This window comes from Cyprinus carpio, chromosome B2 (genome assembly GCF_018340385.1).
Source record: "Cyprinus carpio isolate SPL01 chromosome B2, ASM1834038v1, whole genome shotgun sequence".
In the NCBI taxonomy this organism is placed as follows: Eukaryota; Metazoa; Chordata; class Actinopteri; order Cypriniformes; family Cyprinidae; genus Cyprinus; species Cyprinus carpio.
In genome coordinates, this window is record NC_056598.1 from 25,739,375 (window position 1) to 25,762,249 (window position 22,875).

The following is a 22,875-nucleotide window of genomic DNA, read 5'->3' on the forward strand; positions in this document are numbered from 1 at the left end:
AGGTTTCCCATCCAAACACGACTGCATCATGTTGAACAGACTTGAAACAACTTTGTTCTTTTACTTACTTTTTTTTTTTTTTTTTTTTTTTTTAAATAATGTTTTTGGGAAAGAAAATATGTTTGAATAGAGAATAGGGCTATAGGTTATTATAACTAATTAAAAGCTAATCCAATAAATACATAAACAATAGTAAATATTTATATTTATATATAGTAAATATAATATAATATTTATATATTTACTAATATTTCCTATATTTCAAAAAAAAAATGATAAATTGAATTTACTAAATTTTTTTTAAGGAAAGTGGTTTGCAATCAATTTATTTTAGCTACATTTAAATAAAAATTTAAGTTGACTAACTTTCAAAAAAAAAAGACAAAAAAAAAGAAGTCAAAATACATTGTTTGCACTTACCTTAAGAGACATATTTGAGTGCAAATCTAAAACCAGTTTGTTTTGGTGCTCAAGAGTGTTAAAAATTTGCCCTTAAATATGACTTCACATGCTTTTGTTAACTGTGTATTAATTATTTTAATCCGAATATAAAAATTTAAGTGTATTTGAAGTTAATATGATTTGCACTGCTTTCTCAACAACTTGTTTTAAAAATGTAAACTGTAATATTGGCTTAAATATGAAACTATTTTGTCCCGATACGACTTTTTCTTCGATCATTGACGTAAATAACAATTACCGATGCGTAAATGACAGTCCAGTGCTGATTTGTGATCGTCTAGCGCCTCCAGTGGCCGCTTCGCGCGCGTTCACAGCAGGTTTGACGTATCGTAGGCTCACGGCAATAGAAATTTAATATGTTCCCTGTTGTCAATAGGCCTACTATTAATTAGGATTTTGTTAATAAATATAAGCAGGCTAAATCATGCACTGTATAAGTATGAAAAATGTACGGTTTATTTAAACCGCAAGAATAAACTGCTTAAACGAACTAGCAGAACAGTCAGGCTCTGGACGCACTCTTTTTACAAACGTTTATCATATAGCTACAGGACCAGGAAACGATTTCGGTAATACTTTACAATACTGTTTCATTTGTTAACATTAAGTTCTGTATTAACTAACCTAAACAAACAATGAACATTACATTTATTACAGTATTTATTAATCTTTGTTATTAGTTAATAAAAATAGGTCTACAGTCGTTCATTGTTAGTTCACAGTGGATTAACTAATGTTAACAAACACAACTTTTGATTTTAGTAATGCATTATAAAAAGGTTGAAAATGAAATTAGTATTAACTAATAAATGTTGTAGAAGTATTGTTAATTCTTAGTTCATGTTAACTAAAGCAGTTAACTAACTTTAACTAATAAAACCTTATTGTAAAGTGTTACCACTATTTCTTTATCTCAGTGAGAGAGAAACTGAAACCTGTGTGAGCTGTTGTGTGACCACTTCCTGGACACGCACGTTTTGCATGTAGCTACAATGGCTGATGTTTTCCATCAATAAGATGCACAAAAAATAAACAAAACAAAACAAATACAATAGTTTCATTCTTGATGAATTTTATTTGTTTATTGCTGGTTAATATACGATATTTAAAATGTCTTTTAAAATTAGTGTATAATAAGATGTTGTTCAGACAAAGTTTCTCTCTGAATGTTTGATTGATTGATGGATAGATAGATATATTTATTTATTTAATGTATTCTAAGCAGATTGTCTCTGTGAATGTGTTTTTCCTTCATGTAGAATTTATGGTTTCTTGTTTTCCCTTTTGGACCAGACTCATCAAGCATCACTGTCAGTTATCCTCGTTCCTTTGATGATACACAGAAATCTCTCAGCTGAAAGAGAAACTAGATAGACAGAAGGAAATACATGGAAGAGGTAAACTTTTTATTGTTTATTTACATACAGAAAGGGTCTTGCATTGTGCAATACTCTGTTAAAATTAAGTGTGCCTCATGCATCCTGGAAAGTAAAGCCAAAACATTTTGATCACTCCCTGGGATATTTTGTGCATTTCCAAATACCTACACTTGTGGTTTTGGCCCCCTGAGAGCATGTGCACATCAGGAAGTCAATGTGCAATACTGTCCAAGGTCTTAAAAACACCAAAGCGCAGTGCCCTTAATACACACTAAATCCACACTATCTCAGATATTGCTTTGGAGAAGTATTCAAGGCTAAGTGTAACCCATCATGCATCATGTTCTGGAAATAAATTGTGAGACTGTAAGTTAAGTATTAATAATAACTAGATATTACATATAATCTGGTAGTAAAATGTGAAGTGTGCAAATAGATGTAGTCCAATTCATTGGCCCTGCTTACACCATGTATTAAGATCCATATTTATATACCCTTGTTTAAGTGCAGTTGTTGATTGACAGGTCAGTACAGTAGGTGTTCTAATGCATTTAATCATGTAGACATTCGAACCCCATGTACAGTAAGTATTTAGCAAAACAGCATCTTTAAGTCATAAAACTTTTGCTATGTGCTTTATTCATCAAAGACTACGAAAAGTCAAAAGTCAAAACTACGAAAGTCAATTACTCTTGTACTTTTTCCTGTAGATTGGAGCACCATGAATCTTCAGTACAGGACTTTATTAAATGACAGAAGTAAGTTTGCGGCCATGGATAAGCTTCTATCTGATGAGCGTTTGGATCTGGTCGCCTGTTCTACTGAACCAGTGATCATTCAGAGGAGCAAAGAGCAGACTAAAAAATACTATGGTGAATGGGTGAGGTCTGTGCGCACTTTTGGAAAACAAACACCATCTCCTCTGTTATTAAATGACGAGAATCACAGCATCAGAATAGATCAGCTGTTCAGTCCTGACTGTGATGGAAACACACCAAAAACTGTGATTCTCAGTGGAGATTCTGGAAGAGGGAAATCGATTAGATTACAGAAGATCATGTTGGACTGGGCTTCTGGAGAACTTTACTCAGAAAACTTTGATGCCGTTTTTCTGTTGAAGTGTGAAGAGTTCAAGAGTATTTCTACTGAGGAGAGCTTGTTTTATCTCCTGAGCTTGAATCACAGTTTAACATCAAAACAGATCTCAAAGATACTACAGTTAACTCCAGAGAAAGTCCTCATCCTTATTGATGGAATGGATGAGTATGTGTCTCGTCCACGAATTCATTTCATGCAACACACTAACCTATATACGAAAGCCCCAGTTATGGTCATTCTTACAAACCTGTTGAGAAGAGTCTTGCTTCCTGAGTCATTCATGCTTGTCACCACAAGATCAGCTGTAGATACAGTGAATCTCCTCAAGGATCCTCAGCGTTTCACTGAGATTATGGGCTTCTCTGAGAGAGGGGTGCAGGAGTACTTCCAGAAGTTCTTTCAGGATGAGCAGCTCTTCAGGAAAATGTATGAGAGAGTGAAGATAAATGAAAGCCTCCTGACTGCCTGCTCTGTGCCTTTGCTGTGTTGGATGGTCTGTTTTTGTCTGAAGAAACACTTTACAGATGATGATCATGTGATAAGAGAACTAAAGACAAACACCTCCATATATGTGCACTTTGTGTCCACTCTACTGGAGCATCATGACCAGAGTCAGTCTGTCCTCACCATGCTGAGGAGTCTGGGTCAGCTGGCAGAGGAAGGGATGAAGAAGCAGCAGGTCTTTTTTGTTGGAAAAAGTGTGACTATGAAATGCTTTGATGCTGTTACTACTCTGTTCTTGTATAAAGATGGATTAAAAATAAAAGACAGTCAGAAACCAGCATTCAGGTTTATGCATCACAGCTTTCAGGAGTTCTTCACTGCTCTTTATTATGTTTTACTGGATGAGGAAAATTCCTGGTGGAAAGTAAGTGAGCTGCTTGACTGGATGGAATGGGGAGATTTAATTGACAGGCCATCTCCAGAAAGAAGATCAAATCCCATTCCTTCAGTTATGTTGTTTCTCTGTGGTCTCTTAAATAAGAAGGTGAGCAGTTCACTCTTTAAAAAAATCCAGTGGACTGTTCCTCACACCGTAAAACTGAAGGAAAAACTGCAGGAAAGTGTTCTTAGATTGACAACACATAGTGGATGTGAACTGTATGCTCTCCACTGTCTGTATGAGCTCCAAGATGAGAGATTTGTCAGTGAAGCTCTGAAAAAACACAATTTCATGGATCTGTCTAACATTTCTCTGACGAGTACAGACTGTTGGGTGCTGCTGTACTGTCTTCAGTGCTGTCCACATGTCAGATACTTGAACCTCATGTACTGTGATTTAACAGCTGAGAAACTCAAGATTCTTCAGCCAGCACTCTGTATGTCTAAGACTATGAGGTCAGTGTTTTTGTATGGAGAAACACTTGAAACTGAATTCTTGATTGACACCCTTTTGTAAATACAATTACTAATTATTAGTTTATTATATACAGCTGAGGTCAAAAGTTTGCATCCCCATTTCAGAATCATAAAAAAAATTTATTTTACCAAAATAAGAGGGATCAAACAAAATGCATGTTGTTTTTTATTTAGTACTGACCTGAATGAGATATTTCACATAAAAGACGTTTACATGTACAGTAGTCTACAAGAGAAAATAATAGTTGAATTTATAAAAATGAACTGGTTCAAAATTTTCATCCCCTTGATTCTTAATACTGTGTTATTACCTGAATGATCCATAGTTGTTGTTTTTTTTTGTTTTTTTTTGTTTTTTGTTTGTGATAGTTGTTCATGAGTCCCTTGAGTAAACAGTTAAACTGCCCGCTAAATGACAAACAGTTGTGATGATTGAATGAGTGACCAGAAGGCTTGTTCGCTGCTTTGTGGAGCAATTGGCATATGAGATTATAGCCCCGCAAGAGCTATTAGAGAGCACATGACAATTTATGCTTCTGAATTGCTCTCACGGCACTTTGATGTCATATGCTTATCGGTCTGCAAAGTGAACAAGCCTTAAGGCAGCTTAGGACTGGAGGGAATCTAGAACAGAGAAACACAGGTAACTGAGGAAAACAAACTACTAAAAGTCCATGAAATTGTAACAGAACACATATAGAACATGCCATCTACAATATTACACAGATATTTGTCCTTTGATAAAATGGCAAGTAATGTTTACATTGTAATTGTTTAAAAACTTTCCGTTTGTGAATTATACATTTGTGATATTTTCAAATAACAGTTTTTGTTTAAAGATAATATTTTAAGGTGGCATTTTGTGCAAATGCATTTTATACTAGATTTTTAAAAATATCTGTCACACTTATATTTGTCATTGACTCATATCATGTTTAGGTTGTCAGTGGAGCACCTGTCAGAAGTTGCAGATTTGATCCAGATTCTTGGTGAACCAAAATCCTGAGAGAGCTGAAGTAATTTTAAGATACAACATCCTACCTCCAATACAGCAATATGAAATATCAAACCAGTCATTTGAACATAATAAGCTATCTCTTTTTTGTACTTGGTAGAGTTCAGAAGGATGAGAACAGTGCTGAGAGTCCCAGATGGTCACTTAACCTGTCAATCACTCGTGGAGATGTCTTGTAAGAACTGTTGCACACACATTGTGATCTTTCTAATAAAGATTAATATATAGAATAATTATATAGTCTTGTAAAATAAAAAAAAAAAAAAAAAAAGGTTCCAGAACACCACATAAATCATTCTTAGGGGGTGTGTACGGTGCTGTTTTTAAATGTTTTTTTTTTTTTTTGTCTGTTTCAGGTTGTCTTTGAGCTCCTCAGAGAAGAGTCCATCGTTCCCAGCAGTCTTAAACATCACACTTACATGTCCACAATCAGAAATATCCAGCACTGACTGGTCACTCTTCTTACAGAGACTCAGTAAGACAGCAAAAGTAGTGGAAGAGTAAGAAAAATACTCATTTTACCATTGCTCTGTTTATTTCATCAGTAGCTTTTCTGTTCTCCATACAGCTGTGGCCTAATGGTTAGAGAGTTGGACTTGCAACCTGAAGATCGCAGGTTCGAGTCTTGGTGCTGGCAGGAGTTGGAGGTGGGTAGGTGCAGCACCCTCAATACCCATGGCTGAGGTGCCCTTGAGCAAGGCACTGAACCCCCAGTTGCTCCCTGGGTGCTGGATATATAGCTGCCCACTGCTCCGGGTGTGTTCACTTCTCACTGCTGTGTGTGTGCACTTGGATGAGTTAAATGCAGGGCAACAATTCCGAGTATGGGTTACCATACTTGGCAAATGTCATGACATTCACTTCACTTTTCACTCTCACTTACATGCAACAACCATTTAAATCTTTTGCAGTTCTTCAGCTCTTGATGAGCATGTCAGTTTGCTGCTGTCTTCATTTCACTCTGTGGGTTTGAAGACGTTGGATCTAAAGCTGGTCAGTCTGAATGGAAGCTGGGCTTCTGGGATCATTTTCCTTGTCCAGACTTGCACCAGTCTACAACAGCTCAAGTAAGACCATTTACTGTGGCATCAGTTGCGTTGCTAAGGATTCTGGGCCCATTGCAATGATTTTGCTGTAAGGCCCTCTCAAAATCTCTTTCAGTGGGGGCCCTATGCACTCTGTCCCCCCTTTTTTTTACCCAGTAGCGATGGCACTATGTGGCCCCATGAAGTTACTGGATGCTTAAATCAAAAACATCTGAATTTCATCACATTTGATGGAAAAAAAAACTGCATCATCTACACATAAATTTGCAGCAATCTGTCATGAACATGGCAAGAGGGTGAAAGAAGGGGGTAAGAATCAGAGTGAAACAAATTTGGGCTTTAGTTTGGTCTGTTCCTCACACAAAGGGGAGGCTTGACTCTCCAGTGAGCCAACGGTGAACTCTTTATAACAATTGGCTGCAATTCTACATTATAGATTTCATAATAATAAATAATAGTTTATTTATAATAGTTTAAATGTGCTGCAGGCTAACTGAACAGAACTGAACTCAACAATTTTTTTTAAGTATGTTATTGCGAAAGTGTTTTGCTCATATTGGTGTTTGTGTTACAACAATATTGCAGTGTCTGTGCTGATTTGCTGTTAGAAGAGGGAATCATGTTGCTGAACAAATCACTGACAGATCCACACTGCACTGTGATCATTGAAGGGTATGTATGAACTCAACAGCTGTCCATCTGGTATACTTCGATGATGCTCTTTTTATTTTAACTAAATTAAAACCACAAAACAAATAAGCTACTAATGATACAGTGTGCATATATATTATGATGCGTTAATCTACAAATTAGGCCTGTTAGGTCCACAGAAAATGTTTTTTTTTTTTAAACTGTTTATGAAGTTGATATTTAGCTGATATTTAGTCTTCTGGGTTTTTTTTTTTATTTTTTATTTTTTTTTTAATAAATCAGAATTACCGTTATATTTTGGTTTAAACATTAGGTTCCAGATTATTTTTTTTTTTGTTTGTAGATTCTCACTTTGATGTCTGATTTAGAGAGGTGGTTTTAAAATACAGTCACCATAATGGATATTAACAAAAAAAAAAATATATATATATATATATATATATATATATATATATATATATACAGTGCCTTGCGAAAGTATTCGGCCCCCTTGAACTTTGCGACCTTTTGCCACATTTCAGGCTTCAAACATAAAGATATGAAACTGTAATTTTTTGTGAAGAATCATAAACAAGTGGGACACAATCATGAAGTGGAACGAAATTTACTGGATATTTCAAACTTTTTTAACAAATAAAAAACTTAAAAATTGGGCGAGCAAAATTATTTAGCCCCTTTACTTTCAGTGCAGCAAACTCTCTCCAGAAGTTCAGTGAGGATCTCTGAATGATCCAATGTTGACCTAAATGACTAATGATGATGAATAGAATCCACCTGTGTGTAATCAAGTCTCCGTATAAATGCACCTGCACTGTGATAGTCTCAGAGGTCCGTTTAAAGCGCAGAGAGCATCATGAAGAACAAGGAACACACCAGGCAGGTCCGAGATACTGTTGTGGAGAAGTTTAAAGCCGGATTTGGTACAAAAAGATTTCCCAAGCTGTAAACATCCCAAGGAGCACTGTGCAAGCGATAATATTGAAATGGAAGGAGTATCAGACCACTGCAAATCTACCAAGACCTGGCCGTCCCTCTAAACTTTCAGTTCATACAAGGAGAAGACTGATCAGAGATGCAGCCTAGAGGCCCATGATCACTCTGGATGAACTGCAGAGATCTACAGCTGAGGTGGGAGACTCTGTCCATAGGACAACAATCAGTCGTATACTGCACAAATCTGGCCTTTATGGAAAAATGGCAAGAAGAAAGCCATTTCTTAAAGATATCCATAAAAAGTGTTGTTTAAAGTTTGCCACAAGCCACCTGGGAGACACACCAAACATGTGGAAGAAGGTGCTCTGGTCAGATGAAACCAAAATCAAACTTTTTTGGCAACAATGCAAAACGTTATGTTTGCCGTAAAAGCAACACAGCTCATCACCCTGAACACACCATCCCCACTGTCAAACATGGTGGTGGCAGCATCATGGTTTGGGCCTGCTTTTCTTCAGCAGGGACAGGGAAGATGGTTAAAATTGATGGGAAGATGGATGGAGCCAAATACAGGACCATTCTGGAAGAAAGCCTGATGGAGTCTGCAAAAGACCTGAGACTGGGATGGAGATTTGTCTTCCAACAAGACAATGATCCAAAACATAAAGCAAAATCTACAATGGAATGGTTCACAAATAAAAATATACAGGTGTTAGAATGGCCAAGTCGAAGTCCAGACCTGAATCCAATCGAGAATCTGTGGAAAGAACTGAAAACTGCTGTTCACAAATGCTCTCCATCCAACCTCACTGAGCTTGAGCTGTTTTGCAAGGAGGAATGGGCAAAAGTCTCTCGATGTGCAAAACTGATAGAGACATACCCCAAGCGACTTACAGCTGTAATCGCAGCAAAAAGGTGGCGCTAAAAAGTATTAACTTAAGGGGGCTGAATAATTTTGCACGCCCAATTTTTCAGTTTTTTATTTGTTAAAAAAGTTTGAAATATCCAATAAATTTCATTCCACTTCATGATTGTGTCCCACTTGTTGTTGATTCTTCACAAAAAAATTACAGTTTTATATCTTTATGTTTGAAGCCTGAAATGTGGCAAAAGGTCGCAAAGTTCAAGGGGGCCGAATACTTTCGCAAGGCACTGTATATATATATAAAGGAATGGAATAATTTACAAATCTCATAAACTTATATTTTATTCAAAATAGAATATAGATAACATATCAAATGTTGAAAGTGAGACATTTTGAAATGTCATGCCAAATATTGGCACATTTATATTTCATGAGAGCTACACATTCCAAAAAAGTTGGGACAGGTAGCAATAAGAGGCCGGAAAAGTTAAATGTACATATAAGGAACCGCTGGAGGACCAATTTGCAACTTATTAGGTCAATTGGCAACATGATTGGGTATAAAAAGAGCCTCTCAGAGTGGCAGTGTCTCTCAGAAGTCAAGATGGGCAGAGGTTTACCAATTCCCCCAATGCTGCGGAGAAAAATAGTGGAGCAATATCAGAAAGGAGTTTCTCAGAGAAAAATTGCAAAGAGTTTGAAGTTATCATCATCTACAGTGCATAATATCATCCAAAGATTCAGAGAATCTGGAACAATCTCTGTGCGTAAGGGTCAAGGCTGGAAAACCATACTGGATGCCCGTGATCGTCGGGCCCTTAGACGGCTCTGCATCACATACAGGAATGCTTATGTATTTTAATTGAGATCTTGGGTTTTGTAATAATTTCTTCTTACACGACTGTAATGGAAATCACAACATGGGCTCAGGAATACTTCCAGAAAAAACTCTATAGGTCAAAAATGAAGCCATATCTAAACATGATCCAGAAGCGCAGGCGTTTTCTCTGGGCCAAGGCTCATTTTAAATGGACTGTGGCAAAGTGGAAAACTGTTCTGTGGTCAGACTAATCAAAATTTGAAGTTCTTTTTGGAAAACTGGGACGCCATGTCATCCGGACTAAAGAGGACAAGGACAACCCAAGTTGTTATCAGAGCTCAGTTCAGAAGCCTGCATCTCTGATGGTATGGGGTTGCATGAGTGCGTGTGGCATGGGCAGCTTACACATCTGGAAAGGCATCATCAATGCTGAAAGGTATATCCAAGTTCTAGAACAACTTATGCTCCCATCCAGACGTCGTCTCTTACAGGGAAGACCTTGCATTTTCCAACATGACAATGCCAGACAACATACTGCATCAATAGCCGCTTTTCCACCATCGGGCCAGAAGCTCCGCTGCGTGTCACTAAAACCCGCCCTTTACACGCCTCTCAGGAACAACGTCATGCAACCACATGATTTTAGCAACAAAGAGAAGTTATCAGAAAACTAATCAGAAATAAGTCACAGGAACTAGCGCGATCAGACAACGAACATGATAAAAGCGGCCGTTTGTTTGCATGTTTTGTTATTTTTTTTTTTAAATCCAAAAGCATCTGTGTTTTACTATAATAAGTGATACATTGATCATAATGAATTAATTTATCAGGATTTAGAAATTAGTCACACAGAAATAAAGCATGATATACATATCCTGCTTATTCAGTCGAGTCTGTTTCTGTTTATTTGTGTGCACATACAGTACATCACATTTAGAAAGAATTATAATTTCTATATTTTTATAAAAGCTCCCGAACATAAACCATTATTATATTTTAATGACATAAGCTACGCGGCGCTAAACTCGAGATGAGACTTATGACAGATAAAATATGTTAATAAATAAATACACGATTGTGATAGAGAATAAGAAGCTGATTTCTCCAGTGGTCATATATACCATGTTTACTATGGTGATGTTAATGCCTAGCGTGCATAGACTTTTGCATCGCTTATAAATATTTCTGCCTTGTATGCTGATTGTAATCCACATCGGATCAAGTTATTTCAAACACTCGCTGCTGTCTGAAAGTGAGTTTAAGCTCAGCTTATTTTAAAAAAGGTTTTTAATGCTGGTGGTATAGCTGTTAACTTTATGAAATGATCTTTCACCCATGGAAAACATTTGGCGCAGCATAAAGAGGAAGATGCGACAAAGAAGACCTAAGACAGTTGAGCAACTAGAAGAATTAGACAAAAATGGGACAACATTCCTATTCCTAAACTTGAGCAACTTGTCTCCTCAGTCCCCAGACGTTTGCAGACTGTTATAAAAAGAAGAGGGGATGCCACACAGTGGTAAACATGGCCTTGTCCCAACTTTTTTGAGATGTGTTGATGCCATGAAATTTAAAAACAACTTATTTTTCCCTTAAAATGATACATTTTCTCAGTTTAAACATTTGATATGTCATCTATGTTGTATTCTGAATAAAATATTGAAATTAGAATCTTGCACATCATTGCATTCTGCTTTTATTCACAATTTGTACAGTGTCCCAACTTTTTTGGAATCGGGTTTGTGTGTGTGTGTGTGTGTGTGTGTGTGTGTGTGTGTGTGTGTGTGTGTGTGTGTATATATATATATATATATGTGTGTGTGTGTATATATATATATAATACATTTTTTTTTTACTGTGTGAGAGTATGGACAAAACCTACAAAAGATTCAAGGAGAATGTTGATAATTTTTTGCATATTCGTTTTTTATATTTTTGTTATTGCTGTTTTCCCACTGACCAGTGCAAAGAACTGGACTGCAGTCACAGCTGTTATGACAAAGTGAAAATTCATTTCAAACCGAAAGTTTTGGAACAGCTAAAGTGAGGTCATCTTATCATTTTGTATGTTTTCTTTTTATAAGTTTATCATATCATTTATCATCATCATCTCTGCACTCCAGGTTGAACATCTCTGAGCCGGAACCATCTGTCATGAATCTTTACTGTCAGTCTTGTGTTCACATTGGTGATTCTGATCAGTGGGTTCAGGTGGAGCCGTTAGCCTGTACAGATGAAGGAGGGTCAGAGTTCAGGATCAGCACTCCGGCGGGTCGATTCGAGTGCAGCAGGACCAGAATGCGATGGGTCTGTGCTGGTGACGTCACTCTCCAGTACCGTGCAGTGGATGGACGTTTCCTCAGTGAAGAGCTGGAGAGGCTTCAGTGTGAGCGAATTGGTCCTGTGATTGATGTGACAGTGATCTCAGGGAAACTGGAGGAGGCCCATCTGCCTCATTACGCCTGTTTAGAAAAGTCATACCCCTCTCTCAAATATGCTGTAAAAGTCCTTGGAATCTTGGAATCAGTGGAACTGACTTGTTTTCATGCCAAAATACTCCAACCATCCTTTTGGCCTACCACAGTGATTAAAGAAAAAGGCATCCCTGTTGAACAACATTTAGATCTTCTTATCTTCATGACATCTGAAGATCCTCTTATTCTCCATGTCTACTTTATTCCACTGTTTGATACTTTTTCAAAGGAAAAAATTAAGCAGGAAGAAACAGCGTATAATCCTCATGTCCTTGAAATTGAGCACCCCAGCCCTAGCATGAAAATTCAAATGGACACACCACACGTTCTTAAAGTATCCGGTGCCAGTGTAGATTCCAAAGAAGGGATTACATTTTTAAGCAGTATTCACCCAGTCTTCTTCAAAATCAAACAAGACGTAGATGGGGATGTTCAGATGACTCTCATCAAACAGCAGCATGAAATGTTTGTGTGGAAAACAATCATTTGGAAAGACAAACTTAATCAGAAAAAACAAGAAATGAGAGATTTAATGGCCAGGTATGTTAAACCTAATATATTTGTTTCTGAAATCACACATACCAGGGTTTAGAAAACATATACCAGTGCATTCAAGTTATATAATTTCAGGAAGAGGAGCTTTAACTCTTTGAAGAACTTGTATGTTCTGATTCTTAACCCTCTGGTGTTTTGTTCTGTCATTTTGGATGAAAAAAGTTTCAAATTTTTAAAAATCACAGCTAACCATGATGCATTAACTGACAGTTTAACATTCAAAAATATAAAATATGGCAAAAATTGGTTTTTGGTAATTACTAAATATATATCCAAATGGAAAACCTGAAGTAGTAATATCTGAAAAGACTGTTCTCTTGTCCTAAAGGAACAATACCAGAGGGTTAATAATGTCTTATTATATTATATTATATGAAGAAAGCCAACTGTTTTATAATGTAATTAATAAAAAGATGTCAACAGCTGCTGTTTAATGGATACTGTTTAAAGGAAAAAAAATGTGAAAACTGAAATGAACTGATGTTAATTGAAAAATATGTAATATTAAGTATTTTTATAACTAAATTCATAAAGTTAGACAGCACTCAAATGGTAACCTTCAAAATGTCATAAAACACAGACTGCTGCGATATATTTGGTCAGATAAGATGATTGAATATGAATGTAAGAAAATCTGTACAGGATTTATTTCTATATTCTTATGTGATAAATTAATTTTAATGTATCATCCAGTTTGTCATGGCTCAGGTACATACATGGCTATTGTTTAGGCACTTTGATAAGTGAATTTTGGAATTAAAAATGAAATAATACAGTGCTATTTCTTTCTTTTTTTCATTCAAAATTGTGGTAACAGTGTATATGTTAATCTTTGTTAAATTAATTTGTAGGTTTGGCAGGTTGTCCACAGAAATGAGAAAGCACATCCCTGAAGGACAGAAGCGGAAGCCACGGAAAGGTACAAATGATACTCTATCTGTATAATTAATGCTTTCAAAAACATTTAGCTCTTTGTTGAACATGATATTCTTTTACATTTTGTCACAACTTAATTTAATTATGTACATCTTAATTTTGTAAAATGTTTTGTTACTTGCGTCGAGAATACATTTATTATTTTCACTTGCCCTGAAAACACTCAGATTTTGAGGTTGGATACCACAAAGTCAGTAAATTTATGCTATTAAAATAAACTAAATTTGTATGTAAATGAACATACCTGTAACATTTTTTTTTTTTAAGAAATGTGGCTTTAAAAAACTGTAATTGTGGAAGTCTTTTCAGGGCGAATAGAAAGTACAAAAGAACAGGATTTGTTCGAACAATAAATCTTTTGTAACACTGTTAGCCATTAAACTGATTGTTCATGTCTTTCTTGTGTGTTTTTTAAAACATTAAAGTCAGTAACTATTGTACTTTTCTGTTTTTCTGTAGGTTGGAGTGACATAATTCTTTACTATAAAGCATCTGTCATTGATAAATGTAAGTTTGTGACCGAGTGTAATCTTCCAACTGATGAATGTGTGGAGCTGGCAGGCCGTTACACTGAACCAGTGATCATTCAGAGGAGCAAAGAGCAGAATGAGAAATACTATCATGAGCATGTGAGGTCTGCACATGCTTCTGGATTAAATACATCCTCTCATCTGTTATCAAATGACAAGAATCACAGCATCAGAATAGACCAGCTGTTCAGTCCTAACTGTGATAAAAACACACCAAAGACTGTGATTCTCAGTGGAGATTCTGGAAGAGGGAAATCATTCACACTACAGAAGATCATGTTGGACTGGGCATTTGGAAAACTTTACTACAAAAACTTTAATGTAATTTTCCTATTAAAGTGTGAAGAGCTGAAGTGTATTTCTGAGGAGATGAGCTTATTTGAGCTTTTGAGCTGGAGTTGCAGTTTGACATTAGATCAGATCTCACAGATACTGGAGTTAACACCAGAGAAAGTCCTCATCCTTATTGATGGAATTGATGAGTATGTATCTCATCCACCCAGTCATTCGATGTTAGTACTCACAAATCCTTCCGATAGAGCCCGACCTATGGACATTCTTAGGAGCGTGTTAAAGGGATTCTTGCTGCCTGAGTCATTCATTCTTATCACCACAATATCTCTAGCTGCTGATGCAGAGATAAATCTCCTCAAGGGTCCTCAGTGTTTCACTGAGATTATGGGCTTCTCTGAGAGAGGGGTGCAGGAGTACTTCCAGAAGTTCTTTCAGGATGAGCAGCTCTTCAGGAAAACATATGAGAGAGTGAAGATAAATGAAAGCCTCCTGACTGCCTGCTCTGTGCCTTTGCTGTGTTGGATGGTCTGTTTTTGTCTGAAGAAACACTTTACAGATGATGATCATGTGATGAGAAAACTAAAGACAAACACATCCATATATGTGCACTTTGTGTCCACTCTACTGGAGCATCATGACCAGAGTCAGTCTGTCCTCACCATGCTGAGGAGTCTGGTCAGCGGGCAGAGGAAGGGGTGAAGAAGCGAGAAGGTCTTTTTGTAGAGAAGAGTGTGACTGCGACTGGCTTAGATCCTGCTACTAATGTGTTCTTGTATAAAGATAGTTTGAAAAGAAATAACAGACAGGTGCCATTGTTCAAGTTTATGCATCTCAGCTTTCAGGAGTTTTTCACTGCTCTTTATTATGTTTTACTGGATAAAGAAGAGTCCTGGGGTAAAGTCACAGATCTGTTGAACTCCCTGAAAATGAAGGGTATAATCAATAGGCCTTCTCCAGAAAGAAGATCAAATCCCATTCCTTCAGTCATGATGTTTCTCTGTGGTCTCTTAAATGAGAAGGCGAGCAACTCACTCTTTGAAATGATCAAGTGGACTGTTCCTCAAATCATAAATCTAAAGACAAACATGCAGGGAAGTCTTCTTACAGTGATAAGACATAATGGATGTGAACTGTTCGCTCTGCGCTGTCTGTTTGAGCTCCAGGATGAGAAAGTTGTGAGGAGAGCTTTAGGAGACTGGGTATCCATGAATCTGCATAACGTTCCTCTGAGGAGTAAAGACTGTTGGGTGCTGCTGTACTGTCTTCAGTGCTGTCCACACGTCAGATACTTGAACCTCATGTACTGTGATTCAACAGCTGAGAAACTCAAGATTCTTCAGCCAGCACTCTGTATGTGTGAGAATATGAGGTCAGTGTGTTTGCATTTGTAAATTCAAACTTAATTATTGATTGAAACTCATTTTAAAATACATTTACTACATTTTTTAATAAATACATGTAAAGCATTTAATATCTAAATTAATTTCTTGTGTTTGACACAATTGTCAGTAAAGCACCTGTCAGAAGTTGGAGATTTGATCCAGATTCTTGGTAAATCTAAGTTCTTGAAAAAAATGAGGTAATTTTAACAAACATACTGCATCTGATAAAGCCATATGAAATATTTAATCAACTAATAAATTGTTGTATTTTACAGAAGAGGATTAGGGCCAAGCAATAATAAAAAAAGAAAAGAAAACCATCAAGAGATTAAAGTCATTATAATACAAGATTAAACTTGTTAAATTCCAAGAAAAATTTAGAAATAAAATGTTGAGATAAAACTCATTTCAATTTCGAGAATAAAGTCGTTATGTTTCGAAATAAAACTCATTACATTTAGAGAGAAAAAGATTGAGATAAAATGTTGAGAATAAACTCATTAAATTAGGAGAGGAAAAGTCTGTGTTTCGAGAAAAAAGTTGAGAATAAACACTCATGTCATTCATTTAATTTCAACATTATATTTCAAAATTTTTCTTGAAATTGAACGAATTTAATCTTGTATTATAATGACTTTAATCTCGAGATGGTTTTATTTTTTTTATTTTTGTTCGGCCCTAATCCTCTTCTGTATTGTATTTAAATGATTTTATGATACATTTTTTGTTCCTGGTAGGGTTCAGGAAAGTGAGAACAGTGCTGAAAGTCCCAGATGGTCACTTGACCTGTCAGTCACTCATGGAGATGTTCTGTAAGAAACTATAACACATAGGCTGTAATCGCTTATCAAAAGCAAAAACACTGCAGCTTTAGTGAGTGTACGATGCTGTTATCAAATGTTTCTCTGTGTTTCTGTCTGTTTCAGGTTGTCTTTGAGCTCCTCAGAGAAGAACCCATCATTTCCTGCAGTCTTAAACATCACACTTACATGTCCACAATCAGAGATATCCAGCACTGACTGGTCACTCTTCTTACAGAGACTCAGCAAGACAGAAAAAGTAGCAGAAGAGTAAGAAAAATATTCTTTTTGCCATTGCTCTGTTTATCTCATCAGTAGATTTACTGTTTATTCATACATTTTTTGTGGTCAAATATATTTTTGCAGCTCTTCAGCTCTTGATGAGCATGTCAGTTTGCTGCTGTCTTTATTTCACTCTGTGGGTTTGAAGACATTGAATCTGAAGCTGGTCAGTCTGAATAAGAGCTGGGCTTCTGGGATTATTTTCCTCGCCCAGACCTGCAACAGTCTACAGCAGCTCAGGTCATTTGCTTTTATTCATGAAACTGATTTCTATCATGTCCTCTGATACCATATACAATGGTCCCGTAAAGTTACTGGATGCTTAAGTCACACTTTAGTACACATAAACTTTCATGATAAAGATGTTTATGTAAGAGTATAGTTTTGATCGGTTCCTCACACGAAGCTATTGTATGGCTGCAGATGAGACGCAATATGGGGGTAAATAATGTAACTGATTTTTATGATGATTTTATGGTACTTTTGCATCATATTTTAGAAGCTCCAGATCCCATTTATTGTAATATAACCAACGGCTATTTTATTTAGAACATGCCCTTTTGTTGTATGTCCTTTCGAGAACACATCTGAAACCACAAGGTTGAGTAATTAATGACAAATTACTCATCATTGAGTTGAGTAAACTCCCTCTCATGGTGAATGTGTGCTGCAGGCTGACTGAAGAGTCACTATTTGTTATAAAAAAATATATATAAAATGTATTATTTTAGGTGCCATTACTATGTCTACTTGTCTCAAAAAATAAAAAATCGTATTCATGTGTGTGTTCATGCTGAATTGCAAAACTCTTTTAAGATGAGATGAAGTTAAGTTTAGGGCCAGATGTGGTGGTATAGTTAGGTTTAAGGGTGGGTTAAGGGAATTATTTATTTATTTATTTTATTAATATATATATATATATATATATATATATATATATATATATATATATTTATTTATTTATTTATTTTATTATATATTCAAATGAAAATGGGGGGTGAACGCACTGAAATACATGTGGAACCGATTGCTCCCACATGATATTTTGTAAACTGTATTTATGACAAAGAACTGCACATATGATATTATAACAATCTATCGATAAACACACACCTTGTCCTCTGTTTCTCGCTCTGTGCTGCTGAGGTCTCGATTGAAGAACGTGCTGAAAGACAGGGAGGAGCCAATCGAAGTGTGCTGCCGTTTTCATATGAAATTTAAAGGGGACCGGGGCGATCACAAATGTACAAATTTACACAAAATGTACAGTTTATGTAATCTCAAAATTTTAGGGGGGCTGAGTGGTCATTTTAGGGGGGCTGTAGCTCCCCTAAAAATGGCCTAGCGACACCCATGGTGGGTACAAATATCATTTTGCTTTGAAAGCAGTGCAAAGTTATGTTATTGCTTATTGATGTTTGTGTAACATTAATATTTCAGTGTCAGTGTCACTGGATTGCTTTTGGAGGAAGGACTCATGTTTCTGAAGAAATCACTGACAGAGCCACACTGCACTGTGATCATTGAAGGGTTTGTGTGCTCAATGTGTTTTTTTATGCATAGTTTAAATGTAACTAGTTTAAAAAATAACACATGACAAATTACTTCATGATAGAGGTATAGATCTAACAAAAACATGGTTTCTTGTTTCCTACAAAAGATTGAAAAGCATACTGGTGGTATATTTTGAATCTTTTTTTAAAAATCCTGGTTTTCTCCATGTTTATCAAGGAGGAAGTGCAGTAAACTGACTGACCAGTGCAAAGAACAGGACTGGAGTCACAGCTGTAATGAGAAAGTGGAGATTCACTTAAAACCAAAGGTTTTGAAAAAGCTGGAAGAGTGAGATCATCTTATATTTTTTATAGTCTGTTTCTCTTTCACACATTTATCATTTCATTTATCATTGTAATCCCTGTTCTCTAGGCCGACCATCTCTGACTCTGAACCATCTGGACTGAATCTTCAGCCGCTCCCAGTGTGTCAGTTTTGTGTTCACATTGGTGATTCTGATCAGTGGGTTCAGGTGGAGCCGTCAGTCTGTACAGATGAAGGAGGGTCAGAGTTCAGGATCAGCACTCCGGCGGGTCGATATGAGTGCAGCAGGACTAGAATGCGATGGGTCTGTGCTGGTGATGTCACTCTCCAGTACTGTGCAGTGGATGGATGTTTCCTCAGTGAAGAGCTGGAGAGGCTTCAGTGTGAGCGAATTGGTCCTGTGATTGATGTGACAGTGATCTCAGGGAAACTGGAGGAGGCTCATCTGCCTCATTACGCCTGTTTAGCAGAGTCAGACCCCTCTCTCACACGAAGTGTAAAGGTCCTCAGTGTTGAAGATGAGGGAATATCCTTGGAATCAGTGGAGTTGACTCGTTTTCATGCAAAAATACTTAAGCCATCTTTTTCTCCTAAAACAGTGCTTATGAAACTAGGGATATCAGTGAGAGTGCACTGTGATCTACTGATCTTCATGATACAAAAGAGCCCCATCATTCTCCATGTGTATTTTTTCCCATCAGATTCACTTTTCAAAGAAAAAATTAAAACTGAGGAAAAACAGAGTCATCCAATCAAGTGTTCAAGACCTGAAACTCCACTGCGGATGATGAAACAACACAGTCTTGAGGTTCCTGGTGCTTCTGTCCAACCCAAAGCAATCAAATTAAGAGGTGACATCGAGCCAAACTTCTTTCAGGTCAAACATCCTGTGGTCAATGACATCAAAATGTCTCTCAGTCGAGTGGATGATCAGAAATCAGTTTGGACTGCAACAGTTTGGAAAGAATTAACCAACATGCATCCAAACAGGGCCGAGACTTTGTTTCAAACTGGACAAAACCAAAATACACCACAATCGGCTGTTAACTTTGATAAAGTTCAGTTTTTTGATAGAAATTGGTGTGCTCTTATTAAAAGTGTTGAAAATGTGAATAACATTGCAGACAACCTGCTGCAGAAGCAAATCATTCATGAAGAATTATATTCTGAAATCACACATCCAGCTTCAACCAGTGAAGCCAGCATGAGGAAGATCTGCAGCATAGTGCGTAAAGGTAGTGACACTGTGAAAGAAATGTTCATCTCCATTCTTCTGGAAGAAGATCCCAACCTTTTAAATCATCTGCCTTTACCTGACTCTTAAACTTTTTTGCTTGATTATTCTACATTTTATTTTACATGAATTGGGAAATGACATGTAAACTACAGGCGACCAATGCCCTGGAGAGCTCACCCTACCATACTGCAGCTTTTGGAGAACAGTATTTTAACAAATAATATTCACTGTTAAAGAACATTCAAATGCTCTGCTTGCCTTTAAAAATGAAAGGGGGAGGGGGACTGTTGCAATATAATTTCCTGTCTGATAAGAACACTGAATAATGTGAATCCAAATTATTTCTGTACAGGTTTATTTCTATAGAGTTGTGTTGTGATGCTTGACGGTTCGTGATATATCCTGGGAAGAACTCCGCATTTGCCATTGCGACTTACCTATGATGAATTTACGGCTGAGGGGGAATATTTCACTCATGTTGGTTGCGTCAATGTCACATTTACATAAGCCGTATTATTTGAATTTGTGTCTGGTAGATAGAATTATAAAATAACGTTATTAACCGGTTAATGGCCATTTCAAAAAAAGTGTTACTATTCAATTTGATTTATTTCTGTTTCTGGTTATGTTCCTGTCAACATTATGTAACATATTGTTTCTGTTTTCGATCCTTGAACTGGTTCAGAGCCCTAGTGCAGACAGACAATATGAAGAACAGAGGAAAAACATGATATAAGAATTAGGAAAAATGGGATTAATAAAGGATATATTGGAATGGGGTGAATTAATGGGCAAAAGAACAGGACTGGTGAGGAGAACAGGCATGTGCACACATAAACATCAAAGGAGCTTGAGCACCTGCCCTTTTTTTTTAGAGAGAGAGAAAGTGCCCTTTTTTTCTAGGAAGGTTTTTTTATATATATATATATATATAAATGAATATATGTATATACGTGTATGTAAAAACAAGAACTGGCATTGATATCTGTATAAAGCTGCAGAAGTAGTTTCCCAGAAATCAGGTTTCAGTCTCTTTCAATATTGTTTGGAAGTGGAATGACATACAGTTTGTCTTCAGACCTAATTATTACACATTTCCATTTGAGTGATTGAGGATGGACAGCAAATATATTATGAGAGTGAGGATATATATATATATACATATAATAAATTCCTCCACGCAAGCTCTTTAGCTAAATCACAGAATCTGTTTGTGTCGGATGCAGAAGATGCCCCATCCTCACATCTTGAAAGCCACCAGGGTCATAATTTCACAGAATGATCCATCACTTAACTACAACAGAATTTTTTCTCTTGTTGCTATGTGTTATTACAGGAACGATAAAGAACACTGATCACTGAAGAAGAAAAAAAAATAATAATTTTAATGCTGTTCACTTTAAGCAATTCCTTTTGATTTAACACCATTATATCAGGTTTCCCATCCAAACACGACTGCAGCATGTTGAACAGACTTGAAACAACTTTTTGCTTTTACTTACTTTTTTTTTTTTTTAATAATGTTTTTGGAGAAAATATGTTTGTATAGAGAATAGGGCTATAGGTTATTATATTCTGGAAGAGGGAAATCCTTCACGTTACAGAAGATCATGTTGGACTGGGCATCTGGAGAAATTTACTCTGAAAACTTTGATGCCGTTTTTCTGTTGAAGTGTGAAGAGTTCAAGAGTATTTCTACTAAGAAGAGCTTGTTTTATCTCCTGAGCTTGAATCACAGTTTAACATCAAAACAGATCTCAGTTACAGTTAACTCCAGAGAAAGTCCTCATCCTTATTGATGGAATGGATGAGTATGTGTCTCGTCCACGAATTCATTTCATGCAACACACTAACCTCTATACGAAAGCCCCAGTTATGGTCATTCTTACAAACCTGTTGAGAAGAGTCTTGCTTCCTGAATCATTCATGCTTGTCACCACAAGATCAGCTGTAGATACAGTGTATCTCCTCAAGGATCCTCAGCGTTTCACTGAGATTATGGGGTTTTCTGAGAGAGGGGTGCAGGAGTACTTCCAGAAGTTCTTTCAGGATGAAAAACTCTTCAGGAAAACATATGAGAGAGTGAAGATAAATGAAAGCCTCCAGACTGCCTGCTCTGTGCCTTTGCTGTGTTTTGTTGGATGGTCTTTTTTTGTGTGAAAGAGCTTTTTAGATGTTGTTATTGTGTTGTGAGAGATATAGAGAAAAACATCTATATATGTGTGCTTTGTGTCCACTCTACTGGAGCATCATGACCAGAGTCAGTCTGTCCTCACCATGCTGAGGAGTCTGGGTCAGCTGGCAGAGGAAGAGGTGAAGAAGCAGCAGGTCTTTTTTGTTGGAAAAAGTGTGACTATGAAATGCTTTGATGCTGTTACTACTCTGTTCTTGTATAAAGATGGATTAACAATAAAACCAGCATTCAGGTTTATGCATCACAGCTTTCAGGAGTTCTTCACTGCTCTTTATTATGTTTTACTGGATGAGGAAAATTCCTGGTGGAAAGTAAGTGAGCTGCTTGACTGGATGGAATGGGGAGATTTAATTGACAGGCCATCTCCAGAAAGAAGATCAAATCCCATTCCTTCAGTTATGTTGTTTCTCTGTGGTCTCTTAAATAAGAAGGTGAGCAGTTCACTCTTTAAAAAAATCCAGTGGACTGTTCCTCACACCGTAAAACTGAAGGAAAAACTGCAGGAAAGTGTTCTTAGATTGACAACACATAGTGGATGTGAACTGTATGCTCTCCACTGTCTGTATGAGCTCCAAGATGAGAGATTTGTCAGTGAAGCTCTGAAAAAACACAACTTCATGGATCTGTCTAACATTTCTCTGAGGAGTACAGACTGTTGGGTGCTGCTGTACTGTCTTCAGTGCTGTCCACACATCAGAGACCTGAACCTCATGTACTGTGATTTAACAGCTGAGAAACTCAAGAT

The 22,875-nt window shown here is 36.7% G+C and overlaps 1 protein-coding gene across 1 annotated transcript in view; it reads left to right on the forward strand.

The window, feature by feature from the left end:
• Positions 1-959: 959 nt before the first annotated feature.
• LOC109108676 overlaps positions 960-22,875 on the forward strand; it is a 38,429-nt gene continuing 16,513 nt past the window's right edge. The window contains 14 exon segments of the mRNA XM_042719176.1: positions 960-1,031; positions 1,756-1,859; positions 2,552-4,277; positions 5,238-5,290; positions 5,293-5,314; positions 5,414-5,488; positions 5,670-5,813; positions 6,225-6,380; positions 6,945-7,031; positions 8,376-8,841; positions 11,732-12,642; positions 13,509-13,576; positions 14,053-15,087; positions 15,090-15,786. Coding sequence (XP_042575110.1) covers positions 2,563-4,277; positions 5,238-5,290; positions 5,293-5,314; positions 5,414-5,488; positions 5,670-5,813; positions 6,225-6,380; positions 6,945-7,031; positions 8,376-8,841; positions 11,732-12,642; positions 13,509-13,576; positions 14,053-15,087; positions 15,090-15,786 — 5,429 coding nt within the window. The 5' untranslated portion in view covers positions 960-1,031; positions 1,756-1,859; positions 2,552-2,562.